A 19,242-nucleotide genomic window follows, 5' to 3' on the forward strand; every position below is an offset into this window, starting at 1 on the left:
CGCCCGCGGGCCCGCCCCGGTGCTGATGTCAGCGCGGCTGCCCCGCCCGCCGCCGCAGTGACAGCGACAGCTCCGCCCGGGCACAGTCGGGCCCAGCCCAGCCGAGCCGCGCAGCCGGACCGGGAGCGGCGCGGGTGGGCCGGTCATGGCCGACGACTTCGGCTTCTTTTCCTCATCTGAGGGCGCTGGCGCCGAGGAGGACCCGGCCGCCGCCTTTCTGGCCCAGCAGGAGAGCGAGATCGCGGGCATCGAGAACGATGAGGGCTTCGGGCCGACCGACGGCGATGCGGCCGCCGCCCCGGGCGGGCAGGCGGCCCTGCCGGAACAGGGTGAGCACGCCCGCGGGGGCCGCTCGGCCGCTCTCCCGCTGGCTGCGGGCGGGCTCCCGACCTTGTGGGGTAACGGAGGGCTGTGCCCCCTTCTGCCCCGAAGGCAGGGAAGGGTCCTCTGGGCCGCATCCACGCGGGGCTGGGGTCCCCGGGGGATGCACGGCATCCCCGGTGGGTGATGGAGTCTGTGCTGCACCTCATGGGCCGGTGGCGGGGTGACCCTGCGGGCCAGGCTGGCATCCTAGCAAGGGTCGTCTGGGCCTGTACTTGTGCCCAAAGGGCTACTCGAACCTCGGGGATGTGGGGTGAATCCTGAGTTGGGATGTGCCAGCCGTGGGGCGGTTTCTCCCCCTTGTGCTGGGTTTTCCGGGTTGGATGGACTCCCGGCTCCATGTTTCAGTGCTCCCAGCTATGGCAATGTAAAAGGCATCCAGGCGGCACTGAGGAGCAATGACAGCCTTGTCACTGTCCCCACAGAGAGGAGAGCCCTTTGGGATGCAAAATGGAAGACATTGCCATTGGGAACGTTGTGGTCCCAGGCCCCAGGTCCCAGGCCCTGCAGGTGGAATGTGCTAATTCTGCTCTCTTGTCTCCAGTCTGCAGGGGCTTTGGCATCTGCTCTCTGTATGGACATGGGGGCACTGTTGCCACAGGGCTCTGACTCCTTCCCCTAACCCAGCCCCACAGGGTCTCCTCACGCTGTCTGTGGAGCAGTGGTTGCAGAGCTCTGCACAAAGGGCCATGGAGGCAGATCTGGGCCTGGAAAGGTGTTGACAGCCACAGTGATAAATGCAGTTAGACAGGCTGGAGCTGGGTGTAGTCATGGGGCTGAGCACTTTGGGGACAGTGCTGGCCTGAGCTGCACTGTGTCTGTGCCTGCAGCTGGCTGGCCAGGAGGAGCCCTGTGGTCACTGGGGAAAGCTCAGGGCTTGGAGCGTGACTCCTTCAAAGCCTCTTCTCTCCTGGCAGCAGAGAGCCCCCTGCCTGGGCTGGCTTTGTGCCCCAGGTGTGCAGCTCTCTGGGGCTGTGTGGGTAGATGGGTGCCTCATTACCAACCCTGCAGCTCATCCCTGACCCTGCAGCTCATCCCAGGTGAGCTCCAAGAACCTGGGCCTGCAGGCATGCCCTCCTGTCCTGGTGGAGCACAAGCAGTGTTTCCATGGGCTGTGTCCCTGGAGAGGTGCCTTGGCACTTGGCCGGCAGCTCTGGGATCAGCTGTGTCCATCTGCAGGTTGGGGTTGGTCAGGTTGTGTTTCTACAGTCAGAGCAATAGCCTGTGTCAGTTTTGTGCTGGAGCAGTTTCCCTAATCTTCAGATAAGATTAAATACCAGTGAAAACACCATGAAGACATAAATGCTTGGAGAAGTTTGTGTGGGAGAGTGAGAGGTGCTTGCTGAATCCCACCAAGGACAGTACACTGGGAGGATGTCATGCTATGGGTGTGCTGGGCTGAAAAAGGCACAGACAAACTCCCAGGAGCTGATCTGATGTAGTTTCATGAACACCAGCCCCTCTGGGATCACCTGCAGCTGCCATAGTTGTGTTTTTCCTTTTCTCTTCCTTTTTCTTGATCAGGTTTCCAGAATGGAGGAGCCACTGTCAATGGAGATGTCTTTCAGGTGAGAGCTCAGCCTTTTGCTGGCCCAGGGCTGCTAAGGAAGATTGGGTGGGTGTGGGGCCAGCAATCTGTTGTTCTGCCCCCAACATTGACTGGAGTTTGCTATCCAGCTGCAGAACAGCTACGGTGCTCCTGGAAAGGTCTGGGTCTCCCGTGGGAGTCCTGGCTGCTCCATTCTCTTTGAAGAGAAGATGTGTCCCACCTGCCATGATCTGCCCCACATCTGTTTGCAGGTGGCTTGTGCCATGAAGGAGTGCCTGGGCCCTAAGAGCAGGTGACAAATCGCCCATTCCCCAAGAAGTCCCCTCTCTCCAGCCTGGGTAGCTTCTGGAGGCCTCTGGGGCAGGCAGGAGCATCTCTTGACAGAGTCCAGAGACAGAATAGGGCTGCCATGGGACTTGGATCTCCCATGAAAACCACTTGCCCCGTGGCTGGGGGTTTTTGGGGGGACCCACCTGGGTCTCAGATCCGTTTGGGAGCCTGAAGCCCAGCTCTGCTCTCAGCAGTGCCAGCCTCTCACAAGCCCTTCACCCCACTTGGTGCCCAGCAGTGGGGCATATGCACTGCCCAGGCCTGGTTTACAGCATGATGATCGCATCAGGAATGGGACAGACTTAATTAGATTGTGGATCTTGGAAGAAAGCTGTAATCCCATTGCTGAGCTTGGTGTCAGACTGGGCATGTGGCCAGTGGAAGGTGTTAGGGGAGGTGCTGGGCCTGGCAGAGCCCTTAACTCAGACGTGAGGGAAGCAGCTCAGTCCCGGAGCTGCCTGGGCCCCAGTGAGGACCAGAAATCCCTGGGGAGCAGTTCCAAGGGCCGTGTCTGCCCTGTGCAGTGGGGCTGCCCAGAGGATACAACAGCTGCGGTGGCAGTGAGCAGCAAGTCAAGGAGGGAATCGCTGGGAAGGCTCCAGGTGACAGGGCCTGAGGCTGGGAGAGCAGCTTGAGCAGCACTTTGGCAACACTGTCCCACATGTCCCAAGCTGTCACCCTTCCTACCTCCTGTCTTGGCTTGTCAGTGCTGGGAGTGTGGAGTCCTGACTGCTGCCAGCCCTTGGAGGTGGCTGGGCTGGGCTCTTGGAAGCACTGGTGCTGATGGTGAGGTGCTCATGTGCTGCAGGAGTCCAACGGCCCCACGGATGCCTACGCAGCCATAGCCAAGGCCGACCGGCTGACCCAGGAACCTGAGAGCATCCGCAAGTGGAGGGAGGAGCAGAAGAAGCGCCTGGAGGAGCTGGGTGAGACCCAAGGCCATGTGTAGCCCCCTGTGCTTGTGGCACCTTGTGACATGGCAGTCAGGGCCCTTGGGGTCCCTCACCTCTTGGTGACCCTGCTGCATCCCAGAGAGATGTCTCGTGCCCCTGCCAAAGATCTGCTGTCCTTGGGGCAGTGGTGCTTCTTGGCCAGTATTGGTGGGGACTGGGGATGGGTGTGAGGGGCTGCAGCTGTCCTGCCTGCTGAGGGGCTGCTCAGCACACCCAGCAGGTGCCAGAGTGGCTGATGGGCTCTGTCTCACTTGGGCCTTAGATGCGGCATCGAAGGTGACTGAGCAGGAATGGCGTGAGAAGGCCAAGAAGGACCTGGAGGAGTGGAACCTGCGTCAGAATGAGCAGATGGAGAAGAACCGAGCAAACAACAGGTATGTCAGGGTCAGCATGGCCAAAAGGACTGTCTGCCTTCCTGGGATGTTTGAGGGCCTTTTTCCCCATAGTGGGGTCCAGCCCTGCAGGGACAGAGCTTTGCCAAGCAAGGGGAGAGTCCCCAGGTCTTGGAGTGGCTCTGGTGGCTGTGCAGAGCCACTCTGGCTGGAACCACACTGGGATCACCCTGGGATCTCAGTGCCTCCTGCCCCTGCATGGGGCTCGCAGAGGGGACAGGGTTGGGCTCCAGGTTCTCCTGGTGTGCTGAAGTGTGTGGGTGACTCTTTGGGAGGACTAACCCCCTCTGTTCTCTCTTTCTAACCCTCTGGCTGCCTGTCGCTCCGCTCCGCTCCACTCTCTCTCTCTCTGTGCCCGGGGCTAGGATCGCTGACAAAGCCTTTTACCAGCAGCCGGACGCCGATGTCATTGGCTACGTGTATGTGCCTCTTACAGACCATATCCTGCCCCAAAGGCTCTGGGGGTTCCGGCCCCAGCACTGCCTGCCCAGCCAAGGGAAGGGGGGAAGCTGGGAGGTACTGGCCTGGTGAGGTACCAAAGGGAGGATGATGCAGCTGAGTGTCTCCAAATTGTGGAGTTTTAGGAGATGAGTGGAGCTCCTAGAAATGTCTCTGTGGGAGCTGGTTGAAGATGCAAAGCCATGGGCTCTTATGCCTCTTCTTGGGGATGGCTCTGTGGGGGTGAAGTCTTGGGAGCAGGCAGATACTCCTGCACCCCTGGATGAATGATGTTTTGGATGAGTGCAGCCAAAGGCAGACTTGAGCATCGTGTGTCTCTCAGTCCCAGAGGACACTGAGCTTATCAGCTGGAGTAAAGGGACAGGAAGCAGGAACATGAGGGTTTTTAAGACAGAAGGAAGAATCTCCTTGGAAAGGGCTCTGCCAGTGACAACCCTCAATATCTTTGCAGGGCCTCGGAGGAAGCATTCCTGAAGGAGTCCAAGGAGGAGACCCCAGGCTCTGAGTGGGAGAAGGTGGCCCAGCTGTGTGACTTCAACCCCAAGAGCAGCAAGCAGAGCAAGGATGTCTCGCGGATGCGCTCGGTGCTCATCTCCCTCAAACAGACGCCCCTGTCCCGTTAGCTGTGCCTGGCACAGCCGGGAGCACAGCGGGCATGGCTGGGCTCACTGAGCCAGGTGGCTTCAGGGGCCGGCCCAGGAAGGGCCTCCCACCCCCTGCTCCGTGATCTGCGCCTTGGCTGTGCTCGAGTCACTGGTTGTATAACTCTCCCCATGGTTTTCCTTTGCTTAAAAGGTGCATTGGTCTCTTTTTACACTTATTTATAAATCACTGTGGCATTTCCCCGGGAAGCGGCACTGGGTGGCAGAGCTGAGTTAGTGGGGAAGCCCCAGCCCAGGCTCTTCAGGAGTTTATGTCTGAGGGCCTGGCTAAATGAGCAGAAAATATCCCATCTTGTGTTCCCCACTTCAGCCCTGTGCTGGGAATAAACCTGCCTGCAGCTGTCCTGGCAGCCCCATGTCCAGGCTTCAGTCCTCGCCCTGAGGCAGGGATCCCAATGGGATCCTGGGCTGCTGTCTGCCTTTCCCATGAGATTTAGAGGAGAGCTGGAGCAGGGTTGGGAGGGTGGAGAAACAGCCCTGGCTTGTCTCCACACTGCTGGCTCCTGCAGGGAGCATGGCTAGAGCATGGCATTGCCAGACTGGCAGGGACTGAGGAATGTGAGTACAGGTGCCCAGGTTGGGCCTGGACTGCCAGTGGCTGCCCCAAGCCCATCAGAACTCTGCCCAGCCTGGCTATGCCCCAAAAAGTTGGTGCAGCTCCAGCGTCCATGTCCCATCCATCCTGCAGTGCTGGCAGCACAGTGGTGTGGGCCACTGGGAAGGGACTGTGGGGGGAGTGTTCAGGATGTTTCCTCTCCTTCCCCCATGAACACCAGCAGTTGGGAATGTGGGATTCCAGGCTTTGGGGACCTTTGGCTTTGCTCTGCTCCTTCCCTTGCTACCAGAATGGGAGATGGAGGCTGTGTAGTTGCAGGGAAGGAGGTAGGAAGGTCTAGCTGCTGTGGGGCAGGTCAAACCCCTGTCTTCCTAACCCAGGGGCCAAGAGCAGGGTTGGGCAGAGTTCTGGTGCTGGGGCTTGTACTGGCCCTGAGAACCACCTGCACATCTGTCTGCAATTGCTGTGCCCCCTGGATTTGCCCACCTAAGGCAGTGTGGGGAGATGCCTCAGTCCTGCTCCCTGCTCAAACTTTTCCTCCTCTGCTTGGCAGGGATGGCACCAGTCCTGGGAACCTGCACAACTCCTGGGTAGCAGGAGAGGGACAGCCTTGAGCTGGTGCTCTGGGTCTGGCCTGTTGAGGACTTGGGAAAGGCTTGCAGCATCTTGGGAGGACATAGAGCAGAGCCCACAAAATATTCACTTGAACCCTTCTGCAGAGCCCTGCTCAGCTGGAAATCAAGTGTGCAGAGCTCTCCTGCCCTGCAGCTGTGGCTCCAGGGCCAGAATGTCACCAGTCCTGCTGCTGCAGCTGTGGGGAGTGCCTGGGCACCCACAGCTCTGGGGCATGATCTCACCAGTGGGCTGGGAAGGTAAATGGGTGTGTAGGAATCACTTGCTGTTGTGTGTTGGGACTGTGCCCCCTGCCCATAGGGCTGATCATTCCTGCCCAGCCCCCTGAGCTCCAGCATGCGTAGGCAGCTCTGCTGTGCTGCAGGACACCTGGGGACTCGGCTCCTGCCTCAGCCTTGCATTGCAGAGCAGCAGGAAGCACCCCTGGCTACCTGTGGGGTACAATGTGCCCCCTGTGCTCTGTCCCTCCAGCCCCTGCAGGCAGCTGGGCCCCTGGGTGCCCCAGCTGCCATGTGCTCCATGTCAGGCCGGGGCAGCTCTCGGGGAGCCGTGCCCACAGCTGTTCTACATCCCCTCGGCTTTGGTATCTGTGACTGTCCAAATTACCTGTTACAATAAACCAACATCTCCAATCCTACAGGGCACTGTTGTATTTCTGCATTAGGGATGCACGCTGTGTTTAGGAGAACCTACAGCCATGAAGCCTTGCGTGGAAAGGATGGGGCTGGAGGAAGAACATCCTACAGGAAAAAAAGGAGTGAGAGGAAGGCTGGAGGGTTTGTTCTCAGATGGGGCCAAAGCAGTGGCAGCAGGACCAGGGCTTGGCTCTGTCCCCTAGGAACTGCAGGCTCTGGCTTGTCCAAGCAGGCTGAGCTGCTCCCTGTCCACTGCACCTTTCTCCAGCTGCCAAGGGCTTGTGCTCATGGATCTGCCCACCTGCTGCTCCTCACACCCCTGCCCCAAACTGGCTGGGCTGGAGGTGCCAGTGAGGCAGGCAGAAGCAGTTTCCTCTGGGAAGGATGTCCTGTGCAGGCAGCTGTTGAGAGCAGACAGGCCCTGGGCTCTCTGTGCCAAGGAGAAGCTCACCCTGCTCAGCACTGGTGATGGCTTGTTTCCCACCCTCACAACTCAGATCAGCTCTGGTGAGCAAGAGCCTTCCCTCTCTCCTTGCCAAGGCCCACCAGCACAATTCCCTGGACAGGACAATCCAGATAGAGGGTTCACCCCTCAGCCCATCCTTACAAAGACTCAGGCCACAGACACCAACTCACAGAAGAGCACCTGGAAGCAGCCCAGGCTGCTGGGTGAGGTGTTTCAGCACAGGCAGAGGTGTCTGTGCCCCTTCCCCTGCAGGTGTGAGCTGCTGCAGCCACAGTGCAATGAACAGAGACCCTGGCCTCATATCCTCCCAGCTCTGTGGCCCTACCATGGGAGAACAAAGCCTTGTGGATCACCAAACCCCTGGTATGATCCGAAGCCAACAGTGAGACTGTGTTGGTCAGGACACAGGCAGGGCAGGTCCCCTGGAGAAGGTGTTGCTGACTCCCCAGCAAGAACAGCCAAAGGAGCAGCACATCCCAGAGAACACAGCCAGACCTCATTTCAGAAATGTGAGTTCCCTGCTTGTTTTCACAGGGAGTTTCATGTCTTGTTTCTTGCATCACCACAGCTTCAAGACAGCCATGCCCACTCCTTTTTCTCCCTGCACTGTTTAGTTATGACTTCTCAGTGCTCTGCAATCCAGTATCAGTCAGAATCTTGCTGCAATTCACTTTATTACTCACCGATTTTAATTACACAGCTCACACAACCTTCCAAACTGCCTCCCCCGCTGCCTAGGGACTTTGTCCTGCCAGGACCAAGCCATAAGCAGTAGTTCCTCCTCATGGGCAGCTCATTTCTCAAATGCTGGTCACTGCCTGACTACAACCACACCTCAGACCATGACCGAGAAGACACAATTTTATCAGCCTGTGACAGCATCAAGCAGGGACAAGTCTGACAGGGATTGTGAGCCTTAGTGCCATGCAGCCTCAGTGCTGCAGGAGAGCTCTTGGGGAAACAAAAAAAAGCGCCACAGCCTAAATTACATGTTAATCACAGAGTGTATTCACCCCATTCCCAGTGCTCCAGAACTGGCTGTACCGAGACATCACAACAGTCTCTCAGAAAACTCCATCCCCAGCCAGGATCCACCCTGCCAGCCAGGGCTACTGGTAGACACTTGCCCTTGGCCTCAGCTTCGCTCTTGTCCGATATCACTGTCGGGATTTGAAGGCCGTGGCCGCCATGCCCCCCAGCAGGGCGGCGAAGGTGCAGCCCTGGGCTATGACACGCGCCCGCATCATCAGCTGGGAGCGCCGAGTGTTGCCTTTCTTGAAGCAGATGATTCCGTAGACCAGGACACTGACGGTGCACAGACAGCCTGCGAGGAAGGACGAGGGCCGTGAGGAGCGGCTTCCCCCACACTCTCAAACCCGGGCCGCGCTTCCCGGGGGCAGCCGGCCCGGGGCTGAGGGACCGGCCCTCACCAGCGGCCATCGCGCCGGCCCGCGCCCCTCACTCCGCCTCCGTCCCGCCACCCCCCGCCCCACCCTCACCGAGGGGCACCAGGGGGTTCTCGCGGGTCTTGCGCAGGAACTTGTCCGCGAATCCCTCCTCAGGGAACGTGGGCAGCGGACTGGGCTCCAGCGGCGGGGGCGGCCCGGCCGCCATGGCCAAGGTGACAGCAAGGCCCTTTCCGGCTGCCGTAGCCCCGCCTCCGGAGAAGTGCATGCCGGGGGTTGCAGTCCGACGCGCGCACTTACCGCGCGGCGCTGCTGTCTCGGAACTACACTTCCCGTGGTGCCCCGGGCCGGCGCGGCAGCCCCGTGGCCAGCCCGCGCGTGTCCGCCATGCCGAAGGCCAAGGGGAAGAGCCGGCGGCACAAATATTCCTACAACCTCAACCGCAAGCGGCTCTACCGCAGCGCCCGCCGCCGCGCCGCGCCCCGCATCGCCTGGTGAGCGCCGCGGACGCGGGGGGGCGGCGTGGGCTGGGGCAGGGCGGCCGGGAGCCGCTGCACGTGTCGGTGGGGAGGTGGACGCGCACGGCCGCGGGGTGAGGGACACGGCCGTGATGTCGATTGTCCCCGCGCAGCTCGCACATCCGCCATGCCTGGGACCCGCACAAGTCGGTGGCACAGAACCTGGCCGACATGGGCCTGGCCGAGGATCCCAACAAGGCTGTCCCCATCCCGAAGAAGCTGCTGGTAAGGGAGGGTTTGGTCCGGGCCGCTCCTTTGTGGGGGGAGGTATCCTGGGCAGGTGGCTCTGGATAAGTCTCTGGCAGTGGACACGTTTCTTATCTTGATCTACGCGCTTATCTCACCAAGATCCTGGCGTGGGAACGAGCTACAGCGCTCCCGAGACATAATGGACTTTAGAACAAATATAAAAAACGTCAGTCCTGGGACTTGCCAGAGACAGGGGGGGTTGGGAACGCTGCAGCCAAGTTGTTACTGATAACAAAGAAGGGCTCTTTGTGTACAGCAGAGCCAGCCAGGCCCATCTGCGTAAGAGGGCAACACTTTCAGGTGAAAGGTGGCCCCAAGAAGCTCAAGGAAGAAGTAGGAATGACCTTGTTTGCCATTTGTCTCCATTCACACAGCGTTTCTCAGCTGACAGCCTTGCCCACAAGCCAGTTTATTGGCACAAGTGAAGCTCTGCTTAAGCCATCTGGGATTCCTGCCCCTTGCAGCCATGTAGAAACAGTTTGGAGGTTTGAGAACCATGTGTGTGGGGACACAGCAGTCTGCAGTCTTCCAATTGTGCTTTTCTTCATTTGTGTTTTCTCTGCTATAATTCAGGGGATGGAAGTGGAAAGTGATGGACAACAGCCAGGAAAGAAAATAGTGCGGAAGCCGTACGTGGTGAATGGTCAGTGCTGCATTTGGGCTTCTCCTGAGCCCCTGTGGGTTATTTTGTCACCCTGTGCTGTGCCAGGGGTAGGGAAGGGTGTTGTTTCTTATCCAGCCTTGTGGAGGAGCATGTCTTTTCCACAGTATTTGTCCCTGCAGCCTCAAGAGGGCTCTTGTCACTGCGAGATGCGCTGGTGCTTGGCTCCAGGGTGACAAGAAGCCATGGAGTCAGTGCCTGGTGTTTCAGTGGTGGGCTGGGCAGCTCTCAGCAGTCACACTGCAGCCTGGGCTGAAAGGGTCTGCTGCTCCTGTGTGAGCTGGAGAAGAGCTGCAGTGCAGGCCTGGATGTTGTCTGGGCCATTTTCTTGCACCATCCTGCTGGGAAATGTCCCTGCATGCACCAGCAGCCAAGCTGTGTGGCTGGAGTCAACCTTGGGGAGAGGCTGGGGATCTCTGAGGTGTTGTTGCTTCCTTCCCCTCCCTCATGCTACCTCTGCCCTCTGCCCAGAGATGGAGCTGGAGGCCAGCCTCCCTGAGAAGAAGTCGAACACACTCTCACGGGACCTTATTGACTATGTGAGATACATGATCCAGAACCACGGGGAGAACTACAAGGTACATTCCAGAGCAAGGGATTCACTCCTGGATCTTCCCAACAACAGCATGAGAACTGCTAATCCTCTCTGTCCTGGATCCTGTTTTGCAGTTAGCTGATTCCTAAGGGAAAAAAACACTTTGAACTGTGGCCAGCTCCCTGTCTGAGTCAGGCAGTGATCACACTGCTGTGGGTGGGCTGGGTTGGTGTTTGCTCTTGGGGCTGCTCCCCTGACTTACCTTCTCCTTTGTCACAGGAAATGGCTCGGGATGAGAAGAACTACTACCAGGATACTCCCAAACAGATAAAGAGGAAAATCAATGTGTACAAGAATTTCTATCCCGAGGAGTACAAGAATTTCATTGCATCACTCAAGCCAGAAAAAATGGAAGTGCAGTGACTGTTCTTTTTCCTCAGGTTTACCTGCAAGTGAAGGCTTGAAATGAATATTTTCCAAACTGAAAAAGCCTCTGGGGATGGAGGAAGAACCTTCACTAGGCAGAGAGGGTTTTACTCTCCATGAAAGACTCTTGGCACTGACACTGACTGTGCTGTTCTGCTCACTTTCTGTGTGGCAGCCAGCATTTCTTCAGCTTTGCTAAAATAAAGTACTCTTTCTAGCTGCTTGTGAGTGTCTTGTTTGTGAGCTCCTGCCTGGTGCAGTCCTGCTTTGGAGAGCTCCTGGTGATGTTAGCCTTGGACACGTGTCCCCCCCCTGCGGTGACAGGGCTGGGTGTGGGCAGCACTCACACTTTGGGTGATTGTCCTGTAGGCAGTGTAAGTTGGAGCAGGGCCATGTGCTGTGGCCTTCCCCTGTGCCTGCAGCTTGGGAGAGTAGACTGGGGTCCCTTTCTTGCAGAAGAACTGGAGGGCAGCAGAGAGGCTACCCTTTCATTGATAGAGGAAGGAGCAGCTGTAGAAAGGGTGTCACAGTGAGACTCTCTGCCACCTACTCTTGTTCCTGATGGGCTTGCCAGCTTCCAGGATTGTTTTTCCAGGACCTAGCGCCCTGTGGGCTGACCCAGCAACCTCCTGTCTGCAGGAGGACGGGACACGTGGGCAGGACACGACCCCAGCCCCGCCACCGGGCCGTGGGTGCTCTGGGGCCCCGGTAAACCGGCAAACCCCGCCTTCCCCCCCGAACTACAGCTCCCAGCGTGCCCCGCGCCAAACGACCGCATCTCGCGAGACCTCGCCCCTATAAAAGCGCCCCCGCAGGAGTAAGCAGCCTCCGGCTGAGGCGACTCGCGGCGATTCCGCTATGGCTGCTCCGGGCCTGTTCCTGCTGCCGCTCGCCGAGCCCCGCTGAGCCCCCGCCATGAGCTCTGGGAAGCCCGACGCTCCCGGTAAGGTTCCGCACCCGCTCCCCGCCGGGCTCGGTCGGGCGCGGCGGTGGCGGCGGGCGCTGAGCGCTGCGCTCTCTCCGCAGCGCTGGAGCCGGGCGGCGGGCCCCGCTCGGGCAGGATGTCGTTGCCCCTCGGCGTTCCACGCCGCGCCTTCAGCTACGATGATGCCCTGGAGGACACGGCGCCCATGACTCCGCCGCCCGCCGATCTGTGCGCCAGCGTGCTCTGGAAGCAGCCGGTCATCCCCGAGCGCAAGTACCAGGAGCTCTCGAAGGTACGGGCCCGGCTGGCCCCGGCATGTCCTTGGGTGCCCCGCAGCTCTGGCACCGTCTCCTGGCATCCCCCCCGTCCTTAAACCCCTCCTGCCCTCGCAGCAGGAACCTCGGGAGGGGCTGGGGACACAGCCCGGCACTGCTGCCTGGCCTTGCAATGGGCACATGGAGGTGTGGATGGGACAAATGTGTGCTGAGTGTCTCCTCCGTGTTTGTGGTTAAAAAAACCCCAGCAACCAGGTGTAATTAAAGTAGAGCATAAGGCTGGTTTAGGCTGGATGTAAATCCTTTACCGTAAGGGTGGTGAGGCACTGGCACAGTTTGTACAGGGAAACTGTGGCTGCCCCATCCCTTGAAGTGTTCAAGCCCAGGTTGGTGGGAGCTCTGAACAAGCTGCTGCACTGGAGAGTCCCCCGCCATGGCAGGGGGTTGGAACTGGATGTTATTTAAGATCTCTTCCAACCCAAACCATGCTGGGATTCTGTGCTTTCTGTGCTTTGAGTGCAGGACCAGCCCTTTTAAATTTAGAGGCTGTTTTCTAAGTTTGAAATTAAGCTAAATGTTGTTGGATGGAAGAACTTAATTCTGTATCTCTTTGAGTTTAACCTCTACTTTAAACCTCCTTGGTTTTTAAATCTCTTGTGGGAGACCACAACCAAAAAGTTGTGGTTTGGTACAAAAAAAACCTCTCCAGTAGGGAACTCCTGTGTTGGGTGGAGGAAGTCAGTGTTTCACAGGATACTTTGTTTTCTAGCATTTCTTTTCTGTTTCTTTGCTGAGGTCTAGTGGTTGATCTATGACCATTGGACACACTGAGCAAGAAACATTTAAGGAATGAGGTGGGAAAACAAGTTGTTCACTCCAGGCTCTGCTCTGTGACTGCCATTCTGTGAACAGCTGGTGCTTGACCTGCCTGGGAAGGTGCTCTTGGTGCTTTTGCCCAGTTGACCTTGAAGTCCAGTTTGCATTTAGGAGAAAAACAGATGTTCTGGTTTCTTGCCTGTTGACCTTGTTGTACTTGGACTTACAGCTTGTTTGCTCTGAGCCTGGTAGGTGCTCAGATGTTGGATACAAGTCACTTGTTCATTGCCATGAATTCTAAGGTTCTGACCACTCCTGCTGCAGTGTGCACAGCACACTGTGGGGAGGGATTTCTCCCATGGGATGAAGGCTGGCTGCCAGAGCAGCACCTTGTCTCACTTGTGTAGTTAGAGATGTCTCCTTGCCAGGTGCTGAGATGCTTCCCCATCTCAAAACATCCCCTGCTGCTTCCCCACAGGATGAGGAAGGGGATGCCAACATGAAGCCTGTCATAACTCCTTCATCATCCACGGAAAGTGTGAACAAGGTGCCTGTGGTGAAGGCCAAGGCCACTCACGTCATCATGAACTCCCTCATCACAAGTAAGAGCTCACCTCCCACTCTCTCATGTGTGGCTTGGGCACTGAGGGGGCTCCAGCTTGCTGATGCCTCAGGGTAATTCCTGGAGAACTCTTGGGTTCAGACTGGCTCTGCTCTGGTGCTGTGTGAGTTTGTTTTTTTCAGAGGATGTTTCTAGAAGGAAGCAAGGAACTGGGGAAGAGGCCACATGTGGTGCTTCTATGTTTCCAGGGGTGGGGTAGGAGTGCAGAGTTTGTTGTTTGCTGACAGGACACTGCAGTCCATGTTGTTGGAGTGCAGAGGCTGCTGCTGCTCTGTTTGATTATTAACTATCATTAACTATTTCTGAATGACAGGCAGAGCTCTACCATTAACCCAGGCAGTGAGGGGAGCTGACACACTGTGCTAATGGAGCACTTCAGGCATTGATGTTGTTAATAGCAACAGCTGCCTTGCTAACTGCAACACTTCTAAACATGAACCATGATGCTTTAAAATAAAATGGGGTCAGTTATGTTTGCAGAGAAGATGTGCCCTTTTGCAATGAGAGGAATTATTTCTGTGTTAATCTGTCCATGCTGCCTCTTCTTTCAGCAGCTACAAAAAGCAGGGATTCTTACCTGGTTTAAAGAAGACAGTGTCTTTTCCACTAACCTTTTTGTGCTCTGATTCCTTTTGACTTTTCTCCTTGTTCCACCAGGGAATGAACATCTTATGCTGGGGTTTGGAGGGAGTGCTTACGTTTTTCAGAACTGAAGCTGATATCAGTGTATTAGATGCTGGCTCTGTGTCTGGCTGGAATGGCTTATTTTACCTGATCTAAAATCACTGGGAGTCTTTAAAACATGACCTGCAAGGCTCCCTTGAATGCAGTGGGCCACTTAAAGTATCCAACTTATTGGGTTCTCCTGGATTTATGAAGTTGTGAGTGGGAGTGATGCAGTATTAGGGTGAGATGGGATTAATTACAGGTGTTGCATTTGTGGTATGTCTGGTGATTTGGGACAAATCACTGCTCATCTCACTGTCTCAGGGTGGTTGGCTTGTCAGAATATCTCACCAGCTACATCTTTATGCCTCAGCTTGTTACAATGTGTGAAGGATGAAAAAAGGGGTTTGCATTCAGTTGCTAGAACTGCTTGTGGTGGCATTTCTGTGTGACTTTGTCCTCTTGTGTGTTCCAGAGCAGACTCAGGAGAGCATCCAGCGCTTTGAGCAGCAGGCAGGGCTGAGGGAAGCTGGCTACACACCCCACAAAGGCCTCACCACTGAGGAGACCAAGTACCACCGAGTGGCTGAGGCAGTCCATGTAAGGCTTGTTTTCCATTGCATTTCTCTGTGTAGGAAGGGTCTGGTTTAACATTTACCTGGTGACATAACTTCTGGAGTGTGTTGCCAAAACTTTCCTTAAGCTGTTTCCTCTGAAGGCTTTTAGCTCATTGTGTAGTAAAGTTTACCCAATTGTATTTTAAAATTAAAATTAGCCTTTGTAGTTTTGAAACAGCTTTTTTATTCTCAAATCTGTCACATTTCACTGTCATATCAGTCTATGACAGTTGTCTTTCCAAGTGGGGACAACCCTACACAATCGAATTTCTTGCTGTACTTTTGAATGGTGCCCTGCAGTTGAATTCTGTAACAATGTGTCCAAAGAGAACTTGTAAAGTGTACATTTACATTGTGGAAGTTACCAGATGTGTCTTACTGAAAACAAAAGTCTTGAATGAACATGTTACTGTGGGCTGCTGAGCTCTTAAAAAAAAAAAATTGCACTTGGAGTTTAATAGTCAACTCTTGCAGTGTCCTCCCACGAGGCCAAAGTCTCAGTAACTGCGTCGATGAATTGCATTGGTGTGGCTTGAATGGCCACAGGAAACATTACAAGGTACCCTGTGTATTTTGTGTTTGAACTGTAACTGCCCTTCAAATGACTTCTTCAAAGTTCAGTTTGTACTGTCCAGCTTGTAAATAACATGGTTTGCATACAGCCAGTTCCTGTTTATTTTGTGCCCTGAAGGGGTTCATCTCTGTTCCAGGGCAGTGTTTCCATCCTGGTGTACACTAATTGCTTCACAGGGTCTGGTATTCCTGATCTTGTACCTTCTCTGAGAGCTGGTCTCAGCCTCATTAGAGAACTGAAAGCTTTGTTGCTCTGATTAGTGCTGGAAACAAATGGATGCTGTGGCATTTAGAGCAGTTACCAGGTAGCTGAAGTGAGCTCTGCTGCATCCACAACCTCCCTATGAGGGCTGGTGTTCTTTCTGTAGCCTAAAGTGAACTTTAAAAATGCTAATATTTGATGTGAAGAGAAACTTATGGGGGTGTATGCAGGTATTGTAATACTGGAATCAACTTTAGGTGTGGTGACACTTATTCTTTCTCACCTGTGATAGCAACAATTGTCTGGTTTTGGTTAAAAATGGGTGTTGTTCCTCATGTCCAGTATTTAAGCTGTGTTGCTTCTGTTTCTCTTGCCTCTCCTGACAGAACCTAAAAATGCAGAATGGAGACACAACAAAAGATGACAAACAGAATTCTTCTGCTCAGTCCACTCCAAGCAGCACCCCCCACTCCTCCCCCAGGCATAGAAGCAGGTACTCTGCCTCCTTTGGTTTCCTACAGGCTGCTGGGGTGGGAGCTGCTACAAACAACCTTCTTATCCTGTGAGGGACTGCACAGGGTGAAATTCAGAGCCTGGTGAGGATTTGTGTTTGGTAGATCCAAATGTTGGAAGCCTCTGGAGCTTGAGCATGCATAGTTTATCCTGGATGGATTTCTTAAATTACCCCTTTTGACTACATGAAAATTTCCTGGCATAGTGGGGTCACTTGAAGTATTTATTCTCAGGTTTTAAACATCTCAATTAATTTTTTTTCCTTAGGGGTTGGTTTAGTCAGGGATCCTCTACTTCTATCACTGGCTCAGACTTTGCTATGGAAGGTGGTGGGGACAGATTGTCATCTGAAAGATGGAGCTTTTTTGGACCCAGAGCTGTCCAGAAATCAGCCAGTGATGCAGGTATGTCCTTGAAAATCTGCCTTGCCAAGGGGGGAACTGTCACACAACACACTTGCTGGCTCTTTCTGGAATCTTTTCCTGCTTGCCTTGTTACTCTCCAGGACCACCTTGGGAATGTGTGTTAGTCATAGAATTTCTGTGCCTGAAAATAGAACACTTGGGTAAAACCTGTTCCAAGGATCTGGAAGTAGAAATAACTTGCAGTGAGCTTCAGTGGGAGGGGCAGGGTGTGAGGGTGACAGCTTTTTACTCTTTCTCTGATATGTGATGCAACCAAGACTGGAAGTGCCACCCCTGATGTGGAATAGGCTTCAGATGATATAAAGCTGCTGGAATTTGCATAGGCTGTCTGTGGTGCTGAGTGTCAGTGACACTGCTCACTCCTGGCAGCAGTAGGAAGGGGATTTGACTGGTTTTCCTGGTTTTTACTGTGATTTTTTTTCATCAGGAGGATTTACCATTCAGTCCTATAAGGGTGCCCAGAAGCCATCCCCAATGGAGCTGATGCGTGCTCAGGCTACAAGGATGACAGAGGATCCAGTCACCTTCAAGCCACCCAAAATGGACATTCCAGGCACAGATGGGAGGAAACAATCTCCACGTTCCCACAATATCAAACCTCGGGATCTGAACGTGCTCACTCCCACTGGGTTCTAGAGGAAAGCTTCCAGTGTCTTTAGCAGGCTACAGGGTGTCTTAGGCTCTGCTTCCATGTCCTGTGTGCTGCAGTAAAGTTAGGAAAGTCTCCTTTTCCAGCTCTTCATCTCAGAAAAAGAAACAGTCCTGATTGTCCTGCTAAAGCCAGTCTTGGAAAAACTCCTACACTGTCCTAAACCAATGTAAACCATCCTGTCTGCTGCACTGCACTGGTTTGGGCTGCCAGGCTGCTCTGGGCGTGCTTCCTAGTACACCCCACCACAGTGAAACCCTGAGCCATGGTTTTTTGGACAGGGTTCCATGTGGTGTGTGAGCACCTGGCTTGTATGCCTGGAACCTGATTGTCTTGTCCTGCTCAGTGCTGAAGGACTCACAGGAGGACTGGTTCTGTCAAGAGATCAAGCAGAAAACAATGTGAACCAGCAAGGACTGAAAACTGGACCATCAACTGCCAGAAGGAAGATGGGGTATGGGGTAGGTCAGTATAAATGTGGCACTCTCTCACTAGCCAGTGTGACCATGTTTTTTGTTCTTGGAATATTTTTAAAGGGAAAAGAGACTAGTGACTATTCTAAGATGCTCTCATTGGAAAGGCACAGAGCAGAATCTAATGGAGCTTTGAAGTAATGAGGAAGAATTCCTTTTCTTCCAACTCTTCATGTTCCTCTAAGAAGGTGGAAGTAATCAAAGCTGGTGTATTTTCAAGCAAGTAATCCTCCTCTCTTTGTTCTGCAAAACAGCCCTGTCCTATGTCCTAGACAGCAGATTTGCACGTGTTCTGGCACTCTGGATGCTGCTTGATTTGTTTTTGTTGGTTTTTTTCCCCTAGAATTGTATAGAATGTATTAGATTCTGGGAACTTTCTCAGACAGGGTATTTTGTTTTATCAGCATTAAGTGTGTTCTGCAGGGCTGGGGAAGGACTGAGGGCAGACCAAGGCTGAACATTCCTCCCTGCCAAGGTACAGCTGGATGTGATCCTTCACCTAGTCTGAACCAGTTCCTGGGAACAGCTAACACCAGCTTTCAGGGAAAGTGGAAGGAACTCCTGCCTACCATCTAATCCCTTAAACATGATAGGCAGCATGGCTCTGGAATCCTCACCTGTGCTGTGGCAAATGGGTCTCCTCAGGTCTGCTCTTGATCTCACCATGGTGTTGCAGAGTCCCTCAGCCAGCAGCAGCCTTGCATCTGGAAGTGGAAGCTTCTCTGTTGCCAGGACATTCTACAGAAGTTACTTAACAGGTGGTAACTGTTGAGCTCTGGGGTTTCTCACTTAAACCACTCTCCCTGGAAGTTTCCTTGGCTGGCTGCTGGCCCCCCTGAAGCAGCACATTTTGTAGCACTGCTTCCTCTCAAGCTTCAGCAGCACTGCCAGTGATGTGTTGTGTGAAAGTCCCTCACCCAAACCAGCAGTTCTGTCACCACTCATTTGCACCTTGGCAATCAGGCTCTCATTTGACATTAATTTATTTGTTGACTGTATTCATGTCTCCTAATGTGTATGTTTGTTTTGTTTGTTACAGGACAATAAAATCCTTGTGGAATGGAGGTCCACAGTGTGTGTTGGTGCTGGCAGAGCATCTGTGGGAGAAATTTGGGGCTGTCCAGTGAGTGTGGGGTCAAGGTTCTGGTGGATCAGGCTCTGGCAGCACCTCACTAAGGTGAAATACTTGCCCACAAACTCCCCTTTCACAGGGAGATTGGGTTTACAGCCAGGCTCAGTTCTGTCTTAGGGTTTGTGTAGATGAAACTAAACATGATATCTTTGTGTTTTCTTGAGCAATCCAAATTCATGTTCCTGAGATTTTTGTCTCTTGTTGCTTGTGTGCTGTTTCCACGTGTACTGTGGAGGTGGGCACAGGTGTGGGAATTAGGCTGGTGTTTCCCTAGAGATGCCCAGTTCCCCTCTGGTGCTGTTGCAGTGTTTTTACTTGTCCTTTAAAGTGCTGCTGATGGGCTGGGGAAGCCTGAGCTCTGAATGCTGGTGTTCCCTGTGCTCCTGGAGTGTAAGCTGAGCTGAAAGTCATGGAACAGATTCAGGTACTGAGGTACAGCTGCTGCTGTGGTTCTGATTACACAGGTGAATCTCATGGATTTGGAACGCTGAGATTTAAAGCATGGCCTTATGGTGTGATCTGACAGAGCTCTGGACTTTGGGC

The 19,242-nt window shown here is 54.3% G+C and overlaps 4 protein-coding genes across 5 annotated transcripts; 3 read left to right on the plus strand and 1 right to left on the minus strand.

The window, feature by feature from the left end:
- The first annotated feature begins 39 nt into the window (after positions 1-39).
- Positions 40-6,552, plus strand: CLTB (clathrin light chain B). Of its 2 annotated transcripts, XM_054642571.2 has the most exons (6): positions 42-329; positions 1,906-1,949; positions 3,069-3,186; positions 3,476-3,587; positions 3,971-4,024; positions 4,516-6,552. In XM_054642571.2, the coding sequence occupies exons 1-6, from the start codon at positions 146-148 to the stop codon at positions 4,685-4,687; spliced, it is 684 nt and encodes a 227-aa protein (XP_054498546.1). In that variant the 5' UTR covers positions 42-145; the 3' UTR covers positions 4,688-6,552. The 2 variants fall into 2 exon arrangements, with proteins under 2 accessions (XP_054498547.1, XP_054498546.1); XM_054642572.2 differs by lacking the exon at positions 3,971-4,024 and having other exon boundaries at positions 40-329.
- Positions 6,553-8,001: 1,449 nt separating this feature from the next.
- HIGD2A (HIG1 hypoxia inducible domain family member 2A) lies at positions 8,002-8,687 on the minus strand. The gene is made up of 2 exons (XM_077186578.1): positions 8,516-8,687; positions 8,002-8,340 (listed from the first exon to the last, which is right to left on the minus strand). The coding sequence occupies exons 1-2, from the start codon at positions 8,628-8,630 to the stop codon at positions 8,174-8,176; spliced, it is 282 nt and encodes a 93-aa protein (XP_077042693.1). The 5' UTR covers positions 8,631-8,687; the 3' UTR covers positions 8,002-8,173.
- Positions 8,688-8,748: 61 nt separating this feature from the next.
- NOP16 (NOP16 nucleolar protein) lies at positions 8,749-11,028 on the plus strand. Its single transcript, XM_054642575.2, has 5 exons — positions 8,749-8,916; positions 9,054-9,165; positions 9,763-9,832; positions 10,322-10,428; positions 10,665-11,028. The coding sequence occupies exons 1-5, from the start codon at positions 8,810-8,812 to the stop codon at positions 10,806-10,808; spliced, it is 540 nt and encodes a 179-aa protein (XP_054498550.1). The 5' UTR covers positions 8,749-8,809; the 3' UTR covers positions 10,809-11,028.
- A 580-nt stretch (positions 11,029-11,608) lies between these two features.
- Positions 11,609-18,631, plus strand: KIAA1191 (KIAA1191 ortholog). Its single transcript, XM_054642569.2, has 7 exons — positions 11,609-11,754; positions 11,838-12,028; positions 13,306-13,429; positions 14,591-14,715; positions 15,894-16,000; positions 16,288-16,424; positions 16,873-18,631. The coding sequence occupies exons 1-7, from the start codon at positions 11,727-11,729 to the stop codon at positions 17,079-17,081; spliced, it is 921 nt and encodes a 306-aa protein (XP_054498544.1). The 5' UTR covers positions 11,609-11,726; the 3' UTR covers positions 17,082-18,631.
- The last annotated feature ends 611 nt before the right edge of the window (positions 18,632-19,242 follow it).

This window comes from Agelaius phoeniceus, chromosome 15 (assembly GCF_051311805.1).
Source record: "Agelaius phoeniceus isolate bAgePho1 chromosome 15, bAgePho1.hap1, whole genome shotgun sequence".
Classification (NCBI taxonomy): Eukaryota; Metazoa; Chordata; class Aves; order Passeriformes; family Icteridae; genus Agelaius; species Agelaius phoeniceus.